At 51.5% G+C, this 20,454-nt stretch overlaps 9 protein-coding genes across 9 annotated transcripts; 6 read left to right on the top strand and 3 right to left on the bottom strand.

Moving 5' to 3' along the window:
• Window positions 1-528: 528 nt before the first annotated feature.
• Window positions 529-1,828, top strand: MYCFIDRAFT_155279 (uncharacterized protein; the record flags this gene model as incomplete). Its single annotated transcript, XM_007930163.1, has 1 exon — window positions 529-1,828. One exon carries the CDS (start codon window positions 529-531, stop codon window positions 1,651-1,653), a length of 1,125 nt encoding a protein of 374 aa, XP_007928354.1. The 3' UTR covers window positions 1,654-1,828.
• A 1,528-nt stretch (window positions 1,829-3,356) lies between these two features.
• On the top strand, window positions 3,357-5,051 carry MYCFIDRAFT_10877 (uncharacterized protein; the record flags this gene model as incomplete). The annotated part of the gene is made up of 1 exon (XM_007929690.1): window positions 3,357-5,051. A coding segment is annotated over one exon (1,695 nt), but the record flags the coding sequence as incomplete, so codon positions are not given.
• A 943-nt stretch (window positions 5,052-5,994) lies between these two features.
• On the top strand, window positions 5,995-8,783 carry MYCFIDRAFT_189328 (uncharacterized protein; the record flags this gene model as incomplete). Its single annotated transcript, XM_007930162.1, has 4 exons — window positions 5,995-6,097; window positions 6,224-8,379; window positions 8,433-8,649; window positions 8,749-8,783. 4 exons carry the CDS (start codon window positions 5,995-5,997, stop codon window positions 8,781-8,783), a joined length of 2,511 nt encoding a protein of 836 aa, XP_007928353.1.
• A 131-nt stretch (window positions 8,784-8,914) lies between these two features.
• MYCFIDRAFT_26224 (uncharacterized protein) lies at window positions 8,915-10,537 on the bottom strand (the record flags this gene model as incomplete). The annotated part of the gene is made up of 1 exon (XM_007929707.1): window positions 8,915-10,537. The coding sequence occupies one exon, from the start codon at window positions 10,535-10,537 to the stop codon at window positions 8,915-8,917; it is 1,623 nt and encodes a 540-aa protein (XP_007927898.1).
• Window positions 10,538-11,811: 1,274 nt separating this feature from the next.
• MYCFIDRAFT_86444 (uncharacterized protein) lies at window positions 11,812-13,743 on the top strand (the record flags this gene model as incomplete). The annotated part of the gene is made up of 4 exons (XM_007930161.1): window positions 11,812-12,242; window positions 12,374-12,751; window positions 12,804-13,143; window positions 13,203-13,743. The coding sequence occupies exons 1-4, from the start codon at window positions 11,888-11,890 to the stop codon at window positions 13,741-13,743; spliced, it is 1,614 nt and encodes a 537-aa protein (XP_007928352.1). The 5' UTR covers window positions 11,812-11,887.
• A 512-nt stretch (window positions 13,744-14,255) lies between these two features.
• On the top strand, window positions 14,256-14,798 carry MYCFIDRAFT_76980 (uncharacterized protein; the record flags this gene model as incomplete). The annotated part of the gene is made up of 1 exon (XM_007929890.1): window positions 14,256-14,798. One exon carries the CDS (start codon window positions 14,256-14,258, stop codon window positions 14,796-14,798), a length of 543 nt encoding a protein of 180 aa, XP_007928081.1.
• A 604-nt stretch (window positions 14,799-15,402) lies between these two features.
• On the top strand, window positions 15,403-16,385 carry MYCFIDRAFT_76979 (uncharacterized protein; the record flags this gene model as incomplete). Its single annotated transcript, XM_007929889.1, has 4 exons — window positions 15,403-15,443; window positions 15,552-15,618; window positions 15,672-15,878; window positions 15,936-16,385. 4 exons carry the CDS (start codon window positions 15,403-15,405, stop codon window positions 16,383-16,385), a joined length of 765 nt encoding a protein of 254 aa, XP_007928080.1.
• Window positions 16,386-16,544: 159 nt separating this feature from the next.
• On the bottom strand, window positions 16,545-17,613 carry MYCFIDRAFT_189326 (uncharacterized protein; the record flags this gene model as incomplete). The annotated part of the gene is made up of 3 exons (XM_007930160.1): window positions 16,545-17,156; window positions 17,217-17,316; window positions 17,417-17,613. 3 exons carry the CDS (start codon window positions 17,611-17,613, stop codon window positions 16,545-16,547), a joined length of 909 nt encoding a protein of 302 aa, XP_007928351.1.
• A 106-nt stretch (window positions 17,614-17,719) lies between these two features.
• MYCFIDRAFT_76977 (uncharacterized protein) lies at window positions 17,720-19,063 on the bottom strand (the record flags this gene model as incomplete). Its single annotated transcript, XM_007929888.1, has 5 exons — window positions 17,720-17,734; window positions 17,817-17,873; window positions 18,256-18,591; window positions 18,659-18,764; window positions 19,021-19,063. Coding segments are annotated over 5 exons (557 nt in total), but the record flags the coding sequence as incomplete, so codon positions are not given.
• Between the last annotated feature and the right edge of the window lie 1,391 nt (window positions 19,064-20,454).

Here is a 20,454-nt window from a genome sequence, read left to right as displayed (position 1 = left end):
CTAGCTTTTGAACCCCTGCACACTTTTTGAACAGAAATTAGGAATTCCCGCGGCTTATAATTGGTCTAAATTCGTGCCTGGCTCCGCTGAGTTTGGATCTATACCCGCTGCGGCTTAGTCCCGATGCGCAAAGCGGACGGTTGTCTTCCGTATAAAAGCAAAAAGAATAGAATTTACGCCAAGCCACTAGATTGCCGGAGTCGCGACTCCGTCGGCCGACCAGGAATCAGATATACGCATGTCGTGCTCGGCGTGCTTGCCGAGATCGCTGCGTCCAACATCGTAGCAGATGCATTCAAGAAGATATATAAAGGCATTCTAGGCCGTCGCATCATGAGCTGAGCGCTTGCCGAGAGTACGGCTCATCATGGACTTCTTCACACCATGATTCGTCAACTGCAGCGTGCCCATGGTGCACTTCCTCGGCCAGTTGCCGCTCACGGATCGGGAACATCTCTCCACCAGCAACGATCATTATACAGAGGCTCGACGGCATATGCTAACAAAACCTCATTCAGAACTCCAGGAATGACTATTAAGAGCTTTCCAGCGTGCTTCGTGCGAGGCGGAACATCGAATGGCCTGATCATTCATCGGAAAGACCTCCCCAAGGATGTCAAAGAGTGGCAGCCGATCCTTTCAGCAGCCATGGGCTCTCCAGACGGCTACGGCAGACAGCTTGATGGAATTGGCTCGGGTGTCTCATCCACGAGCAAAGTGTGCGTGGTCGAGAAGTCGAGTCGTGAGGATGCCGACCTGGACTATACTTTTGTGCAAGTTGGCATTAAAGATGGCTCTCTGGACTTGGCTGGTAATTGCGGCAATATGTCTTCGGCCATAGGGCCCTTTGGCTTCAATGAAGGCTTGCTTCACCATGTCCACGTGAATGGAGACGCTGAAGAGCACAAAAAAGTCAGCACTCGGATCTTCAACACGAACACGGGAAAGCTGATCAATGCGACCTTCAGCGTGACCAAGGATGGCGTCTACGATCCCTTTGGTGACTACTCAATTGGTGGTGTGCCAGGAACTGGTTCACGCATCACGCTTTCTTTTCTAGATCCCTCTGGTGCAAAGACAGGCAAAGCCTTACCGACAGGAAATGCTGTCGATAACGTGAAGTTGCCTGACGGGACATCGATTCGAGCCAGCCTGGTTGATGTCGCAAATCCTGGCGTTTTCATCCTCGCAGAGGACATCGGTGTTCCAGGGGACGTGAAGCCGGCGACTCTGGAGGAGCATCCTGAAATTTTGTCAAAGCTTGAGCTCATTCGGCAAGAAGGTGCTCGAATGATGGGCGTCGAACCTGCGCAAACCGTTCCCAAGATTGTCCTTGTTAGCAGGCCAACATCGGCGGATATTGAGAAGGGCGTGCACATAGTGTGCAGAGCACTGTCCATGCAGCAACCACATAAGGCGGTGCCTTTAACTCTGGCGCTGAATATCGGAGCAGCATGCCGGATGCCAGGCACACTACCGGCTGATCTGGCAGTGGGCGATCCGAGCGAACGAGAATCTCTGACCATCGCTCACGCCAGTGGTAAAATTGAGGTAGGGAGCGTCTTGGAAAACGGTAAGATCAAGAGCGCCCAGCTTCATCGAACAGCAAGGATGATGATGAAAGGCGATGTTTTCTATACGTCCAAGACGTGAATTTAGTATTGTTGTGATCCGTCAACAGCATGCGTCTCGGACGGAGAGGGGCTAAGAAATGTGCTTAAGGCTTGTCGTGTGGACCTGCTGTGACTTCCCTCAAATAAAATAGCGATAGAAGGACTGTCGCTCCGATGATGAGCCTTTGGACCAGTGTAACGCGGTTCGTTGAGCCATACCATCCAATTCAAGGCTGGATATCTACAGAACAGCTGCAGCAGAGCTGCCGTACGCTTCTGAATCGATGGGCGTCCCAAGTGGACCTTGCGAGCATCGTGAGCAGTGGTCGGAATGGGCTTTGCAGTCAACGGCACTGATCCCGAACGGGCTCGGCGCTCTATCGTCCATAGCGCTGCCAGCGAGTGTCAGCAGGGTATTGCCGTGAGCGGTCTCTCTTTTCGTGTCTTGACTTTGCTAACAGGAGGATGAACCAGTGAGCTTGCTACACGAGCAACAGAACCCAACGAAGGTCTGGTGCTGCTTGGGCAGGTCTGTGGGAGGGATGAGATGATAGCTTCGGGTTTCATGGCCGCTGCTCGTATTCTCAATGCTGACCTCCAGTCGCTCTGAGCTGGGAAACTACAAGATCATCGCCAATCGCGGGATGCGATGTGCTAGACCTGGTGTGGTGAAACATTTGCTTGCTCTACAAGAAGACAATTTTGCGCTGAGAAGGTCGACGGACTGCATTCTAGTGAGCGACATGCTACGACTTGTAACTAGTAGATCCGTATGCTTGTGATGATGTTGTCTGCAAGATCCCACATGATGCATCTCTGCGATTGTGTTGTTACATCAAGCTGTTGGCAGGGCAGGCCATCGAAAGAAGGAGTAGCTCGGCGCGAGATCTCCGAATGAGGCAGGCACGTCACCCAACAAGCGCGCGGAGACTCACATGCTCAGCGTCGCCTGACGTTCCTCCAAGTCAAACACATACTGTACCTTATCCGTCTGCAATCTCCCATAGAGCTAAGCGGGCAGATCTGGTTTGCTTCTATCTGCTTGCTTGCCTGAGAATGGGTAGCTCACTCGCAGCAATAAACCCACGGACGTCCGCCCGATCACAAAGCCACGCATAGCTACACGTTTGCCCGCTACCTGCCTGATTAATGCCCCACAACCAGCGAATACCTGCCCTTCAGTAGGCGAGAGCTTCCTTCTGAGATTCTCTCAACATGGACAATACGAACATGATGGCGTCGCGTGTGCTCTCGCGCTTTCTGCCTGTGGCCGAAGGCGATGTCTCCTTCTACGATGGCGCAAGGAGAGAGAGTGCCCGACGCGGAGATGTAGAGGCGCAGCGACATCCCTACGACGACCACGATCGCTTTCATGAAGACGAGGATGATCCCGAGGCGTTCTTGCTAGATGGCGAGCAGCCCACGCCTACAGATCCTGGACAGAGTCCCGAGGCGCAGTCACCGCTGGCGATGCACTCCAGACCGAAAGGCCAGGCTACATCAGGGAGGCGAAGAGCAGTGGAAGATGAGGATGTGCCAGAATCGTTATTACTTGAGCCAAGAGGGAAAGCGGGACCCAGTGAGATGGTCGCCACCAGACAAATGAATAGGAAATATGCCAAGGCCAATGAGCAGTGGAAGACAGCCCAGGAAGGTCTGTATGCGTCAAGAGCGCCGCGCTCGTCGAGGCAGCCTTCAAGACCTTCACGGACCCCAGTCCAAGGTGCACCAGCGCCCAAAGCTAATCCCGAGGCCGATGCCATGTGGTTGTTTACTAATGCTCCCAGCTTGGACTCGTTCCTCCTGGAAGTATACCATTACTATGTCGAACATGGCGTGTGGTCAATCCTGTTGTCCAGAGCACTAGAGTCATTGACACAACTATTTGTGTTCAGCTTTGCCATCTTCCTCACCACGTGCGTCGACTATTCATCAATACCGGGCAGCAAATCGTCAAAAGACGTTGTCATCCCGAAATGCATGTCGAAGGCGTCGTGGTTCAAAAATGCTTCACTCTTCTTCTTCGTACTCTATTGGCTGTACAAGCAGATTACGTATGCACGCGACATCCGAAGGCTATTCAGAATGCACGACTTCTACCTCCACGTTCTCGGTATTAGCGACCAGGATATTCAGACCGTCTCTTGGAAGCGAGTTGTCGATGGCCTCGTGAAAGTCCAGAACGCTCATGTGTCCACTGCCACCAACAACCTCTCGGAGCAAGCACGGAAATATGTCGACTATGGCAAACCGCAGCAGCGACTCAATGCCGAGAGCATTGCCAATCGACTTATGCGACAAGACAATTACTACGTCGCCATGTACAACAAAGACCTACTAGACTTTACCTTACCAATTCCGTTCCTCGGTACCCGGCAATTCTACTCGAAGAGTTTGGAATGGTGCTTCAACACTGTCCTGACCAACTTCATTTTCACTGAGACAGGCAACATTCGAGCTTCCTGCCTGGATGTTAAGAATCGCAGTGCTCTTGTGGGCGCGCTCAGGGCTCGCTTGCGGGCGGCAGCTGTATTCAGCATTGCCTTGGCGCCTTTCAATGTTGGCTACAATTGCCTCATCTACTTCTTCAAGTATTACACAGAGTTCACGAGGAGTCCTGCTCGAGCAAGCACGAGATCTTTCACGCCGTATGCAGAGTGGAAGATACGAGAGTTCAATGAGCTGAGACATCTATTTGAGAGGAGGCTGCGGCAAGCTGGACCTTTTGCATCGGAGTACCTCAAACAATTCCCAAAAGACAAGATGGATCAGCTGTGCCGTTTTGTTGCCTTCGTATCTGGTGCTGTAGCGGCTGTGCTCACACTTTGCACGCTATTCGACCCGGAGCTGTTCCTTGGCTTTGAAATCACCCCAGGGAGGACGGCTGTGTTCTATCTCGGACTCATGGCCACGATCTGGGGTGTAGCGCACGGCATGTTACCTGAAGAACATGATGTGCATGATCCAGTCCTTCACCTTAAAGAGGTGTTGCTGTACACGCACTACATGCCTGCACACTGGAAGGAGCGCTTGCACAGCGACGAAGTGCGCGCCGAATTTTCCTCCATGTACAAGCTCAAAATCATGATCTTCACTGAAGAGGTTCTGAGCTTGATCGTCGCGCCCTGGATCATGTGGCGTAATTCAGGCAGAAACTGCGAGCGCATCATCGATTTCTTTCGCGAGCAGACTGTGCATATTGAGGGCATCGGCTTCCAGTGCAATTTTGCTTACTTCAATTTCAAGAAGGATCCAAATGCAGAGGACCCAACCGCGCTGCTCCAGGAGCCCGACGGCCTACGCGACGACTACTACGGGCTGAAAGATGACAAAATGGCAGCATCGTTGCAAAACTTCATGCAGTACTATAGTCATCACAATCATCGACCTGGAGTTCGCCGACCACAGAGCTGGCAGCCACCGCCGACTTGGCCAGGAGGCATTCCTGGCATTGTAGAGGAGCCGGACACCTTCGTAACACCAGCTCAGGCCCGCGCGAGGCCAGGCTCGATAAAGCGATCAGAATATCTTGACCGCCATGCAAGTCCATCTATGATTCGCTCTCCCAGGCAAGCGCCCATCACGTCTCGACTCAGACCTCCCAAAGAGCTCGCTGAAGAAGGCAACAAGGGGACGACCGAGAAATCGCCATTGCCTGCCGTCAGTGACAGCCGTCTCATGGCGCAGGACAGCGACCTCCAGGAGTTTGCTGATGCACCTGGTGCTGCACCTCTGGAAAGCGACTCGGATGGCGACGAGGCTGATGCGCAAGGCGGTGGCGGATATGCTGGAGTCTTGGGCATGGCTGCTCAATTTGCTCGGGCACAGACCGAGAAGGTGACCGGCGCTGCGCATTTGTGATTATGGTTGTTATGATTCACGAGCTCTAGGATTGCATGATGTCCACTTTGATGAGCATAGCGCGGAGTTGGCGATATTTCTTCCGAACAGGAAGTGTTGTAGATTCACATCCATGGCACAGAAGTGCTTAGTGGAGGCGCATTAAATTAATAGAAGTGTCACCAAATGCGACTTTCAGACATCCTTTCCACCAGCCATGGCAACGACGCGTATGCTCGAGGAGGCGTGTGCTAGAACTTAGGTCTGGAGCGAATGGCGTCTGTTGTGCATCTTTGTGTCGTCAGGTGAGCATGAAGTGGAAAGACGATGCGGAACCAATGCCAAGACCACTTTACGCGCTGATACGGGAACATCCGTCACGCGTCGAAGCGCGAAACGCGTCGTGGAGCAGCGTTTTGTCTCCAGCACTTCCATCACTCTGCCAACACACTACTACAATACAGACATGAGGTAAAACAGTCCAATTTGCTTGCAATTCTCTCCTCTGACCATCTGCAGCTCACCACCTCTCCGCCCAAACATGTCAGCAGCAAATCGCGGTCGACCCACTGCGGGCGGCAGAAAGCGTGGAAGGGATCAGGAGGATGATATGCCGTCGTCCTCGGGAGCACCACCGTCGAGCCGTGAGTATGGTATGCAAGGTTTGGAGTCGTCATCATGCTGATCTTGGATAGCACCGGCATCCTCTCCACCCGTCTTCCCGAATAACGACGATATCGAGGAAGATGACAACCTTGACCCTGAGGAAGATCTCATTCAGGACATTGACGATGCCGACGAGATGGCAGAGGACGATGCAGGAATTGACTTGTTCGGCGACAACTTCGACCGTGATTACGACAGAACAGATGATGCAGCATACCAAGGCGCAGACCTCGACGATGAAGGCGAGTACGATCAGATGGATGCGGCAGCCAGGAGACAGCTCGAAGCACGCTTGAACCGACGCGATCGCGAATTGGCACGAGAGCGCAGAGTCCCTGGCGCTTTCCTGCCGGACGAAGAAGAGGATGTCACAGATCTAACTCGCCAGCCACGAAGGCGGCGACACAGATTCGACGAAGAGCCGGACGACATCGACATGCACGAGGATATCATGGCTGAGGAGTTGTCCCTCGAAGCGCTTCAAGATGTCAAGGCTGCCAGTTTGACCGATTGGGTCACTCTGCCCGCCGTGCATAAGACAATCGCACGCGAATTCAAAGCCTTCCTCACAGAATATACCGATTCTGCAGGGACTTCGGTTTATGGTGTGCGCATCCGAACGCTTGGAGAGGTCAATGCCGAATCACTGGAAGTCGACTGGGACCATCTTTCGCAATCCAAGCCAACTCTGGCGTACTTCCTGGTCAACGTGCCTTCCTCAATCCTACCCATCTTTGACGCGGTAGCGCTGGAAGTTGCACTCTATCACTACCCAGATTATGAGCGCATTCACTCCGAGCTGCACGTCCGGATCACAAATCTACCAATTTCTTATACTTTGCGTCAACTTCGTCAGAGCCACTTGAATTGCCTGCTTAGAGTCAGCGGAGTAGTCACCAGGAGAACAGGCGTCTTCCCACAGCTCAAGTACGTCAAGTTTGACTGCATGAAATGTGGCATCACCCTTGGCCCATATCCACAGGACAGTAATGCAGAAGTCAAGCTTTCGTTCTGCCAGAACTGCCAGTCTCGTGGTCCTTTCGCATTAAACAGTGAAAAGACTGTGTATCGAAACTACCAGAAGCTTACTCTCCAAGAGTCGCCTGGTACAGTCCCGGCTGGTCGGTTGCCCAGACATCGAGAAGTGATCCTGCTCTGGGATCTCATTGACTCGGCTAAGCCTGGAGAGGAAGTCGAAATCACGGGAGTTTACCGCAACAACTACGATGCCCAGCTGAACAACAAGAATGGCTTTCCTGTCTTTGCCACCATTCTGGAAGCTAACTACGTTGTGAAGACGCACGACCAGCTCGCAGGCTTCCGGCTGACAGACGAAGACGAAGCTGAGATTCGTCGATTGAGCAAGGACCCGAAGATCGTCGACAAGGTCATCAGCTCTATCGCGCCTTCCATCTATGGCCATACAGACATCAAGACTGCTGTTGCTTTGTCCCTGTTTGGCGGCGTTGCCAAAGAGGCTCAAGGTCGACACTCGATCCGTGGAGACATCAACATTCTGCTGCTTGGTGATCCAGGAACAGCCAAGTCACAAGTCCTGAAGTATATCGAGAACACTGCCCATCGAGCTGTCTTCGCAACTGGGCAAGGCGCCTCTGCTGTCGGTCTTACGGCTTCTGTACGACGTGACCCACTCACCGCAGAATGGACTCTGGAAGGTGGTGCGCTTGTACTTGCCGACAAGGGCACTTGTCTCATTGACGAATTCGACAAGATGAATGACCAGGATCGAACTTCGATTCACGAGGCTATGGAGCAGCAGACCATTTCTATTTCAAAGGCCGGTATTGTCACAACCCTGCAGGCTCGCTGTGCAGTCATCGCAGCTGCAAATCCGATCGGTGGCCGCTACAATGGCACTGTACCCTTCAGCCAGAACGTTGAACTTACTGAGCCTATCTTGTCCCGTTTCGACATTCTCTGCGTTGTTCGAGATACTGTCGATCCAGCCGAGGATGAGCGACTGGCTTCTTTCGTTGTCAACTCACATGGACGGGCACATCCAGTCATGAACTCCTCCTTGGGTGCCGAAGCTGAAACACAGGAGGGCATGGACCTCGATGGAGAAGCGCCAGGCACGCGACCCAAGACAGAAATACCGCAAGAGCTTCTAAGGAAGTACATTCTTTACGCCCGTGAACACTGTCGACCCAAGCTTTATCAAATCGACCAGGACAAGATTGCGCGCCTGTTCGCTGACATGCGACGAGAATCGCTTGCCACTGGAGCATACCCGATTACAGTAAGTTCACGTTCACGAGGCAGCACGCTGCATCCCACTGACCCCAACGACAGGTCCGTCATCTTGAAAGCATTCTCCGTATCTCTGAGTCTTTCGCAAAGATGCGCCTCTCGGAATACTGCAACTCTACCGACATCGATCGAGCGATAGCAGTAGCTGTTGACTCCTTTGTCGGTTCTCAGAAGGTGTCTTGCAAAAAGGCCCTAGCACGTGCGTTCGCCAAATACACGCTGAACCGTCCGGGTGCCGTTTCGAATAGCCATCGGAGAGGTAACAGGCGTGGCGAGGTTGAAGTAGGCGCTTAAGAGATGGTGGAAGACACTGATACCACTTGTCTTGGAAATTGTGGTTGATCTACACTTGGCGCAGGGGTTGCGGAGTTCTGCATGGCGATACCACTTTGAAAGCACTGATGTAGAGGGTTGCAGATCATGATTGATTCAAATGGTTATGCCACATGTGGGTAAGCTAGTCATGGTTCTGTGCGTATACCTCCCTTGAAATTCAAATACCTCAGATGATCGTTTTCCAAGAGTCACTGTTCCCCGTCTCGCAAGTACAAGAACCTTTGATATCCCTTGTACGTCCAACGCCTGCAAGCCTTCCCCCAAACCATCATAGGGATGGTCAGCAGATGAAAGAAGAACGACAAGACTCCAATTGCGATGAAGGTGTTGCTGAGACCGGAAGCATCGATCCAGTAGCTGCACGTGAATGTGAAGATACAGGCGAGAGTGTTGTTGATCACGGCAACGCCAACCATACCCTCCAGAACCATGTCAGGATATGCGTCCATGAGATAGGCCATAGACAGGTCGCCAGCACAACCAAAGCCGAAGCCAGTCATAGCGAGACCAACATACGGAGCGGGCCAGCTCCAGCCCTTCCCCGAGCCAACTCCAAACAGTATCAGACCAGCAGGGTTGATGATGGCGGAGAGGAACATCAACCACAAGCGGTCCTCGGCTTCGGAGATGCCACCTCGTCTTTTGGCCATCCACCCAACGAAAATGTCAGAAAAGTAGCCACCATAGATACAGCCCATTGTTGCGCCGATGAGGGTTGGGATATTCATGATGGCGACGGCCTGGTTGGAGTAGTTCCAGGGGGGATCGTAGTAATTGTCTTCTTCTACAGTGAGATAGAACGACAGCCAGGCATCCTGAGCTCCCCACTGAAGTCCAGAATACAGGACTGCCGGGAAGAGGAAGACTCGGAGGGTGTGGTAAAGACGATAAAAATACTGCTTGAGTCCGGTGCCAAGCATATTCGGCGCGGGGGTAATCAGAGCAATGCGTTGCCAGTACGTCTTCTTCTTGTCCGTAAACCGCATTGCCTCGCTATCGGTCGATTCTCTGGCGTCAGTATCGTTCTGGTCCTGTGACCCGGTTGTCTTTTCGTCATTGTCAAGGGTCTGAGAGGCCGACGGATTGCCAGCATGCTGTCCAAGAATTGCTTCGCGATGAAAGGACGTTTCTTCGAGTCCGAAATAGAAGACGATCATTGTTCCACCACAAATTAGGGCGCCCGTCCAACCAATCCATCTCCAGCTATCAATGGCAATGTAGCCAGCTACAAGTGGACCAAGAAATGTTCCAATGGATGTCGCAAGGATGTAAATGCCCAAGACAGTACCACGTTGATGCTGGAAGAACAAGTCGGACAGCGAAAGCTGAACCAGCGCTTCTGCACAACTCTCGGAGGCGCCGACAAACATTTGGTTCCAAATGGAATCCTGTCTGTTCTGAATTCTCGCGAACCAGATCGATCCCACCACGCCCCATAACAAACAGACTAGATACTGGATGCGTCGGCCATAGAGCCAAGGCATAGGGCTCGCCAACAGCGTCCAGAAGCCGATGGCCAGAAACAGAACACCGGCGGCTGTGTTGGCGACAGAGTATGGGATGCCGAGTTCGTACAACATGCCATCGCCACCAGCTCCAGCATCGTTGGCGGTGGCGGCTGTCAAGGCCGTCACAAACAGCACGAGCGTTGAATGCCAGTACTTGCGCCACAAGCTCCAGTTCAGCGGATCATTTGGGCTGTCCGTTGGCGGAGGCGTGAGGGTGAGTTCCTGGTCGCGCAGATCACCGCTCTCGCCTTGCACGAACATCTGTATGGTTCCTGGCAGGAACTCTCCCGTCGGCTCCGCCATAACGATGCCAAGAGGCCAAGTCGTGCGAGAAGATAAGTTTCAGCGAAGCTCACTCCGCACGTCTCGGCGCAAGTCATGCGAAGGCCAGATTAATGTAGACAGACGCGGGCACCGACCAGCCTCGAGGCGCCACGGGTCAGCCAGTGCCGCGCTGTGCCAGTGTCAGTGTCGCGCATCGACCCATAACCGTCGGCCAGTCAGCGAGCGTGCATGGTCACTCGATGGCGTCGACTGTAACCCCATCCAGATGCCTGAGGCTCTGCTCTTTCACGTATGTATGTATGTCTGTAGCCGAAACGGGGAGGAAGATTGGCAGAGCAGAGACAGAGTGTGTATGCGGTGCGCATTGCAGCGCTCGGCACTAATAATAAACACGGACCGTCGCTTCTGAGCCCGCCATTCGTTCAAGCCCATGGCGTCGGGTCTTATCAGTCCCGCATGCACCTTCCCCAACAGGCCTAAGACCTGCCAGGCATTTCTCCTCTTCCCAGCACAGCACGTGGACTCCTGTCATTGCCGAATTTATCTATGCGATGCGATGCGATGCGATACGCTCGCTCTCAACGACAGCCTCCAGGTGAATTATTAATGATGAGTGAGCCGGAAACGGGCATGAACTGGGCACGCGACCGCTGCACGCATGGGACACATGCCGGGCCCAACGTTCAATCACGTGCACTATCTACATACTATCGGAGGGCCGGTATGTTTGGCGCCGTGCAGTAGTAGATGAATGGAAGAAGGCAGCTTCTCGGGCCAAACGAGGGCCGCTTTCGACCACCGTATAGACCCTGTCCTCTATGCGACTCGCTCGCAACGACAGGTGAATGAATGAGCCGGAAAGGGGCATAAAATGGGCATGCGAAGGCCGCCGCACGCTTGGTACTTATACAAAGCGCATCTAACCAACCAGGCCGCTTCGATCTTATGTGGCAGTTCTTCGGACTTGACGAAGGAGACGCTTAGCCGCTTCGATGTTATATAGCAGTTCTTCGGACTTGACGAAGTAGACGCTTAAGACGATGTAATCCATATAGGGCCGTAGAGCTTAGGGTTGCTCAAGAAGGTGGGCTATACGTTAAATAAGTATCGTTATCGAGAATACTTTGGATATCAGTTTGCCGCCGTTGCAGTGGGAGGTGACATAGACCCCTGAGCCCTGTCACGATGCATGCCATCGCCCCTCGGTCCATCCCGCGCAGTCCGTCACTCCATAAGAACATGCCCTGGCATCCCGTCGTTTTGCTTCTCTTCCCTTCCCAAACCTCGCTCTGCAGTACCACCGGCGTATCGCACAACAGCCCTACGCACCAGCGTACCCAACACTCTTCCGTGCACGTCCATAGCTGAATGTCAGCTTGCCAGCACAATATGGCCCATCTATACCACGTCACGTCCACTATACCGGACAGTCCGCAAAAAAAGCCGTCTAATTGTGGCTCCGCCCTGGGTGAGAACGCATTCTCAGTCTCGTCCAGCGGTTCGACCTCCATGGACGCGGCGCTAGCTGTGACGGCTAGCAACCCAGGAGCGGAGCAAAAGAACAAGGTCAGCGTAGTCGTAGTGGGAGCGGGCATTTCTGGACTGCGAGCCGCGTCTGTCCTCCAACGCCATGGAGTCCAAGTCACCATCCTGGAAGGCCGCGACCGCATCGGCGGGCGAATCCACACAACGAGGAACGACCACGGCATCACACGCGACTTCGGTTAGTGATCATGAGCAAACTTGCCGCTGCTACTGAGCTGCAGACCTGCGCGGGTCCGTTGGGCCGATAAAAAGGCTTCTTCACCTCCAGGGAACCCTGTTTCCTCTTTGCTAACTTGTAGATAAATCAAGGAGCGGCGTGGCTTCACGAGACCTCCCAGAACAAACTTGTCAGACTCATTTCCAAACTACAACTTGACTATTATTACGATGACGGTATGCCACTGTACTATACCGAGCAAGGCCGTGCCGGCGCTCAGTTCAAGGCCAAGAAGGTAGCCGATGAGTTTGCCGACCACTGCGCGTGGTTTTATGAGACATATCCCAATGCGCCAGACAAATCTGTGAGCGACTTCGTCCATGAATTCGTGCTCCAGCACGAGCTCATCTCCGACGATGAGCGTTTGTGGGCCCCGCAGGCTGTCAAAGAGGTAGAGCTGTGGACTGGAACATCCTGTGAGCTTGCCAGCTCCAAGCATCTTTCATACTTCATCACCGAGCGCAACCTATGTGCGTATCAGTTGTGTTGCCGACGCTCAACGACGTACTAACGCTTCAACAGACATGAAGGGCGGTTACGACCATATTGTCAAGTGGGTTGCTGACTCCCTGAAACCCGACACAATTCGTCTCAACAGTATTGTCGACCGTATTGAATGGTCCGACGATGGCTCCACTGCTTGTGCACTGGAGTATCACGACGGCAACGGCGGCTCCTCACGCATCGAAGCAGACGCCGTCATTTCGACCCTGCCGCTTGGCGTGCTTCGCAACGAACTCGTGGAGTTCAGTCCTTCTCTTCCGGATGATACCAAGCTTGCGTTGTCGAAGTACGGCTATGCCGCGCTCGGAAAAGTCTTTTTCGAGTTCACCGATGTCTTCTGGTCCAAAGATCATGACCAGTAAGTTTGACGACATTGAACCATGGGTTCGGTCACAGCTTTTGCTAATGAGTCCTCAGATTCATATACTATCCATCGCCACCGGCTCTCGATGAAGAGCTTTATTCGACGTCTGCCAGCTCCAGCAGCAGTACCGAAGAGGACAACATCCTCAATTACGCCACTATCACAATCAATATCTGGATCATGACCACCGCCAACGAGTTGTGCGTGCAAATTGCCGAGCCACTCACGCAACGCATCGAGGCTATGACAGACAAAGGAGCCATCTACAAATTCTTTGAGCCTCTTTTCAAGCTGCTTCGCACAGAGCCATACAAGACTTTGCCACGCCTGATCAATGTAGAGACCACGCATTGGACGCAGGACCCCTTCGCTGGCTTTGGGACTTACTCTGCCGATAAGGTCGGTGACGAGCCTGGACTGCTCATGGATGCACTTGAGAAGCATAAGGGTTCTCGACTGCAGTTCGCTGGCGAGCATTGCACACTGGTCGCCAACGGCTGTGTTCACGGTGCTTTTGCCACCGGTGAGAAAGCCGCAAAGAACTTGCTGAACACGTTCGGCATTGAATACGATGGCGGCGATCTCGTCAGCTGAACTGAGGAAGAGATGCGAAATTGCGTGGTACAGGCCAGCTACGGCATAGCCAATGTTATGAGGAGGCAATACGCAAATTTGATTGAAGGCGCTGACATTGACTGATTTGTTGTTTGATTTCGAAGAATCATCTAGTGACTGATACATAGCATGACATAACATACTCTGAGCGAGCGCACTGCATGTATCGAATCTGCGAATTTTTTTCATTCCGCAGCGGGTGGACATGCAGATTTTTGACGGAGTGAATTATTGAAACATCTGGCTCCTTCCGAATCACAGTCTTCCGAATGCCCACGCCTCAACTTGCTCTTTTGCCACTTGCCCTCCTGTCATCACACTCACATTCAGGCTCGAGCTCTTCGCTTCAGAGGGCTACCCAATAGCGAGACTCATCGCTCGGAACATATCCGCCGCCATCACCATCAGCCATCTCTGGTCCACATCTGCTTGCCACAACGCGACCGAAAGGCCATCACGAGAAACATAACCATCGACTTCGGCTTCACGAGATGGCCTCACCATCAGAGCCGCCAGAGTGTTACTTGACCAAATTAGCGCCCGAAATCCGAAATCTCATTTATGAGTACTCCCTTTGCAACTCCGAGAGCATTGAAATCACTAGGGACAACTGGATGCAGCCTGCGCTACTCCGGACATGCAAGACCATCCGAAGAGAAGCCACGGGAATCTACTATTGCAAAAACACCTTCGAGTTCGAATGTGAGAACTTCGACTCCTCAATCCCACTGAATTTTTGGCGCTACACCAGCAAGTTCTACGACCAATCCAAGCTTCGCGCCAACATCTCATGCAGAGACTGTGAAGCATGGCCAAACTTTTTGAACTGGCTAAAGGCCTACTTCGAGGACAGACTCCCTTTTCACCTCACATACAACGTGGAAGTAAATGATAGGGAGTTCAACACGGCTGCCAAGGCGTTTGATATTGTCTATGACCTGCGAAACGCAGGTAACGATTGGAACGCGATTGAGAAGGTTCTGGAGAGCTATAAGGTCCTCACGGCTGATGTCTTGATGTGGGATGGCAACTGAGAATATGAAATCGAGACTGTGTTCTCCGTGATACGAGGGACCCGATCAAAGAAAGATGGTCCAAGATTCAGCAGAGTGAAGCAGTGGCACTGCGAGCTCATCAGCCGGCCCATATGTGCGTCCCGGGTGCGGAGGACTGTGAGACATCGGAGCTTAAAGGTAGATATGAAGCAAAGGAGATATTGTCTTCGTCGAAGGGCTTAGAATGACTTACTTTGGAAGCTTCCATCTAACTAGCCGAGATGGAGTATGAATGGTGCTCGTTCTTCAACTTCATCCGACATTCAGAATCCGTTGGCTGGAACCAGCGCGCTCTACGATTCACCACCCGAGTGTCTTACAACATCAAGAGACAAATCCAAAACCCGTCTCGAAAGTACTGGAGTATATTCTCAAGTCATCCCAAGCAGCTGCTCCGGTTTCAGTGTGGCAGAGCAAGACTGTCTTGGTCAAACTCCTTCCGGTGCTTGAACTCGGTCTTACTCTATTGCTGCCAGCTTATGGAATAAAAAGCCCTTCTACCCCAACCTGCCATCCACGTTCATCACTTACACAAGTTCCATCGATTCCAACAAACCTCAGCTTTCGCCCCAGTTTTTCAGCCATGGGCTCACGTACCGAAGCAGCCGTAGTCATGGTGCAGAGGTGAGTATTTGCGAGTGAGGTCTCACGGCCTTCGCTAATGCATCTCAGACTCTATCACACGGGCGAACTCGCGGATCTTGTGATACAGACCGAGACGCGTGCGTTCAGAGCTCATCGAGATATCGTTTTTGAGGTGGTGCCTTTCTTTGAAGATGTGTGCATCGTGACGCCAGAGGTACGAAGGGTCCTTTCACAACATAATCTTAAGACTGACATTATACCATGTAGGGAAGGCTCCCATTCCTTGTTGGTACCGATACGCCAGAAGAAGTTATGGAGAACATTCTTCGACATCTTTACCAGCTCGACGTGCGACTACCATTCGAAGGCATTGAAGACGTAGGCGACGTGGCCGAAGAAGGTCGCCTTGCTTCGAGATTAGCAAACAGACACAACTTCAAGAACGCCTTGCATGGATTGATCGCATGCAGAAAGGTAGCTCACAATACATCATTCCTTTGAGCATTATGAGCTCGTGCTGACGTGTGATAGTACGGCCTTCATCAGCTCTCCGACAGGTACCAGCGCACAGTCCTGAGCTGTATCTTCTTCGCTCAGCACTACCGTGATCTGATTTTCATGGTGGAAATAGCTTTCAATTTACACCGCACCGTTGCTCGAGGACTTGGTATTAATGGAAGGCTTCGGTACATTGCTCTGATCAATTTGGTCTTCGAGTTGGACAACGTGCTGGAGCAGCTACCCTGGCGGGGCTTGCCAGGCTTACAGCGGAAGGCAGCAGAGTGTGCCAATATCTGTGCTCGCCACAGCCTCCAGCGCGGAGCATTAGGACCAGAGGTCGACTCTAGAGAGATGAGGCAGTTCTTGATGTTTTGCGCTGACATTTTGGACTATGAGGTGACCGCGAATGAGGTGGATGACATCATTACATTCGAGATGACACGCCGTGCCTTCGAGGCCACGCATCAGTATCGACGTTAGGCGGCTTGATGTCGCTGACCAGCGTATACGTGCGAGGCTGTCGAGTGTCTTCGGATGAACGGGCCCGGCGTACTGACGCGACAAAAAGGCATGTTATCGTGTCAGGCGTGGAGGGTATCATGTGAGTTCAAAGCCCGGCTTCCCCAGCTCTTCAAAGACTCATTCGCTCATGACCTCACTGAGCTCGCTCTCATCCTCGATGAAAGCATCCACGTCCACGGCCGGATCCAATTTCACCTTGCTTCTTTCCACCCAATTCCGAATCTTGCCCTTGTTAAGCACAACACTGCCACTAGCAGTCTTTCTCTTCTCAAGCACATCCATCTCTTTCAGCGCAACGACAACATCCTCAGGCATAATCCAGGTCAATTCGCTAATCTCCTTGACCCCCAGCGTCTTCTTATTCGGCTGGCTGAGGAGACATCGCGCGATCTCAGCACTCCAGTAGGTGACATAGCCTTTCTTGCCGGGCACGCTCAGCGGCCGCTCCGGCCCACCAAACCGACCTTCTTTCCGACCCAGCACATATGATGCGCCGATCAACACTTGGCCTAGGCCCCGGCGTTGGTAAGGCGGAAACACCAGGATGCATGCGAGGTTGTTGTTGTCCCACGACATCTTCTCTTTGCTGAAGAAGCCTGCTACTGTGCCGTGTGGGTGATCTGGCGAGCGAAAAATAAGTGTGTAGTAGAGGAAGGTCGAGGCATCGAAGAAGACGGACTTTGTCTCGAGAAAGAGCTTGGCGAAGAGGGAGAGGTTCTGGCAATAGAGCTGAATATGCTGTCAGGCAAACAGCTGCAATCATCTGCTCCGTATAGTTTGATATGATACCTTCTGCTCCTCTCCGTCAATCTTGTGGATGACATAGTCGTCCTTTTCGTAGATGATCTCGCCTGGTGGTGCCTCGGACTTCAACGGGCAGACTTTCTTACTTGTATCAGCTCTTTCCCGCCCAGCATGCCATTATACTCCCTCGTAGACTCACACAATGCGCACTAAACTTCATGATTTCGCTCGTGTATTTGAAGCACCACTGGCAGACGTAGAGCCATTCTGTCTTGCGGCCGCCTACGAGATCTTCTGGATAGAATGAGGGATACCAGGGCTTGATATGGAGGGTGCCCAGCACCACATTGGCCACGTTTGGCGTCATCAGTTGCTTGTTGGGTGTTTTGTGAGGCGATTGCGCGCCCAGAGCTGGCCCTGCTGCCGCTTCTGTGACGGCCATGGCGGTTGTTTGCGCCCAGCGGCGCGTTGCATGTTTACAGTAAGTGCTTGCAGGAGACGCGACGGGCTGAAGTCCTTCGCCGATGCTTGGCGTGGCATCGACTTACACATCACATCCTATGCTGTTTCGCGGACACAGCACATGTCATGTATGGAGCAGGTCGATTAAGAGCCATTGCGCATTGCCTTTCGCTGGACACTCACACTTGATCATGCCTGCTCCCGTACAGCTCGAACATCTGCCATGCCCAGGACAAGCGCCTGTGGCCTTGTCACAGGGACCCACACTCCTCCAGCACCACTGATAAGTAGAGATGTAGACTCACAGTGTATTTAATTTCCGGGTCTATGAACACAGTGTTCACGATATGAACATGCACGAGACACACTGACACAGATTAGTTACCTAGGGATCTACACCGAGAACGATCCATTACGAAGGATATCCACCGCACCGAGCAGTTATCCGCTGTGTCCGGCTATATGAACTGCTGTGTTCATAAGGCAGGCACCAAAGGGGTCTGTGTTCACCGTATAATAACGGTGATGTTCACGGCTGTGCCATTGTGTACAGCATCTCTGCTGATAAGACAACACTGATGGTGCTATGTATCATCTCTGAGATCACCCACGTCAGACATACCGACTAAACCACCATCCCCGAACGGCTTCATCGTGCTCCATCACTCTCAAACTAAACTCCGCGCAATCCCTATGATTGCCAATGCTAAACTTCTCCTTGCTCCTCTCCAACCTTCCTTTCGTCGCTCCATCTCCACCAATACCCGCCAAATGCACCATCCACTCCAAATCCCCACACTCTTTATGCAAAAACTCCATAACAGCTTCATTATCCTCATGCTGACCGATAAAACCTCTGGCGATAGTGTTGCGGATTGTCCAAAGCGTCCAACTCAGACTCTCCCCGGGAGGACAAGTCAGGCCACCAGCTTGGTAGAGGAATCTGCCTTTGAAGCCACTGGGGAGATGATTCTTGTCAGCGAATTGATATCTCCAATAAAGAAATGGAATTGGGATCGACTCACCACCTCCTCATACTTGGCACAAGTCGGTCTTTGACAAACTCCACACATATCTTCCTCGTCTTCTGCACCTCCTTCTCGCCAAGCATACAAACGACGAAATCACTGCCTAGGACGCCGTAATGTCAGCAAAGTCCCCCTCATCTCATCTTATTTCCGCCTTCAATTAGGCATTCCTATATCGTCTTACCTCTCACCAACCCATCCATTTCTTCAGGCTTCACATCCCCAATACTCCCCTCGAACACCTGCAGATCTCGTCGAAGCCTTCGCCGACCCTATGAGGCCCTCCAACTTCGAAGAGCTACGAACAAGCGCTCTAACATGATGTCCAGCATTCAAAGCTTGAGTAACGAAATGTTTACCTGTACCACCTGTTGCGCCGAAGACGAGGTAGGTTGAAGGCATTTCGAGTTGATGCTGGGTATTGATTCTGATATGCTGCGAGAGAAGCTGTAATTCTTGACTGTTGTACAAGCCATACCTACGTAGTTTATGCTCAGGATGATGGCGATATATACCATCTATTGTTACTTATGGCACAGCGCAGCATCGTGGACGTACTTTCCAGGTATGCAGATCATCTCCTCGTGTCGTACATTAATGGCTTCAGTCGGAAATATCGTCTTCCGTAGAACAGCCTGAGAACCGGGAGGATTCAGACCGCCCCGGCGATGACTGCTTCGATATGGCCGGACTTGAATAAAGACAGGCCGATGCATCTACTGTTGAGATCGAGAAGGTGATTGAGTGCGGAACCGAATAGGCACGCATTGAGAAATTCTCTCTCTCATCTCCCCGTTATTCAGTCTAGCTTCTATGTATGTCATGGGCTGCGCTATCCTTGTCCGTTAAGCACAACAGAGGTCGTTATCCGTTCGTCGTAGGAAGAAGAACGAGGAATTAGGGTAGAGGTACGCTCGTCGGCAATCAAGAATTTTGCTGCCTTCGCACAAACTGCTTACGTCGGGAGCGGTACCTAGAGTTGCACTAAATTAATCTACGACTTACCGACTTACTAACACCTTCAAATACTAAATCTATAGTATTATTCTTATAGATTTATACTATAGATAACTAGCGTTATATAATCCTATTAACTCGAATATAAGACAATATAGTATACTATAAAGTATATCCGGCCGGGATTGCAATCTAGATTGGCTTATCAATTCAATCTAATCTAATCTAGCTTATTCCTACTAACTAAGCAATCTAATTCAATTTAATCTAGCCCCTTTCTAAAGCAATCTAATTCAATCTAGCCCTTTTTAAAGCAATTCAATTTAATCTAGGGGCTAAACTTCGCTAAAGGGCTAAATTAGATAGACTTAGCAATTTAATCTAATTTAATTTAGCTTATTCTTGCTAATTTAGCAATCTAATCTAATCTAATCTAGCCTCTATTAAAGCAATCTAATTTAATCTAATCTAGGGGTTCTAGTAATCTAATTTAATTTAGGGGGGTCTAGATTAATTAGATTAATTGTAGACTATACTAGATTTAAAGAGGTATAACTAAAGTCTAAAAATATTCGAGCGAGAATAGATCGTTAGTAGATTACGCCTAGAGCTAGCTAGCTAGCTAGCCCTCTCCTCGTATAAAATATACTTAGAGGTTAGAGAGTAGCTAATTCTAAGGGTTAGCGTATAGTTCTACCTATAGCAAACGGTAGTAGTAGTATCGTTATAGAGGCAATCTAGACGCTATTCGTATAGCGTTTATCCTAAAGTAGTATTTTATAATTTTTGTTCCTATATCTTTAGAAATATATAGATTATTATATAGATAATAATTT

Source organism: Pseudocercospora fijiensis, assembly GCF_000340215.1.
Source record: "Pseudocercospora fijiensis CIRAD86 unplaced genomic scaffold MYCFIscaffold_6, whole genome shotgun sequence".
NCBI classification, from domain to species: domain Eukaryota; kingdom Fungi; phylum Ascomycota; class Dothideomycetes; order Mycosphaerellales; family Mycosphaerellaceae; genus Pseudocercospora; species Pseudocercospora fijiensis.
Note: the sequence above shows the minus strand (reverse complement) of the source record. Positions and strands in the feature narration are given on the sequence as shown.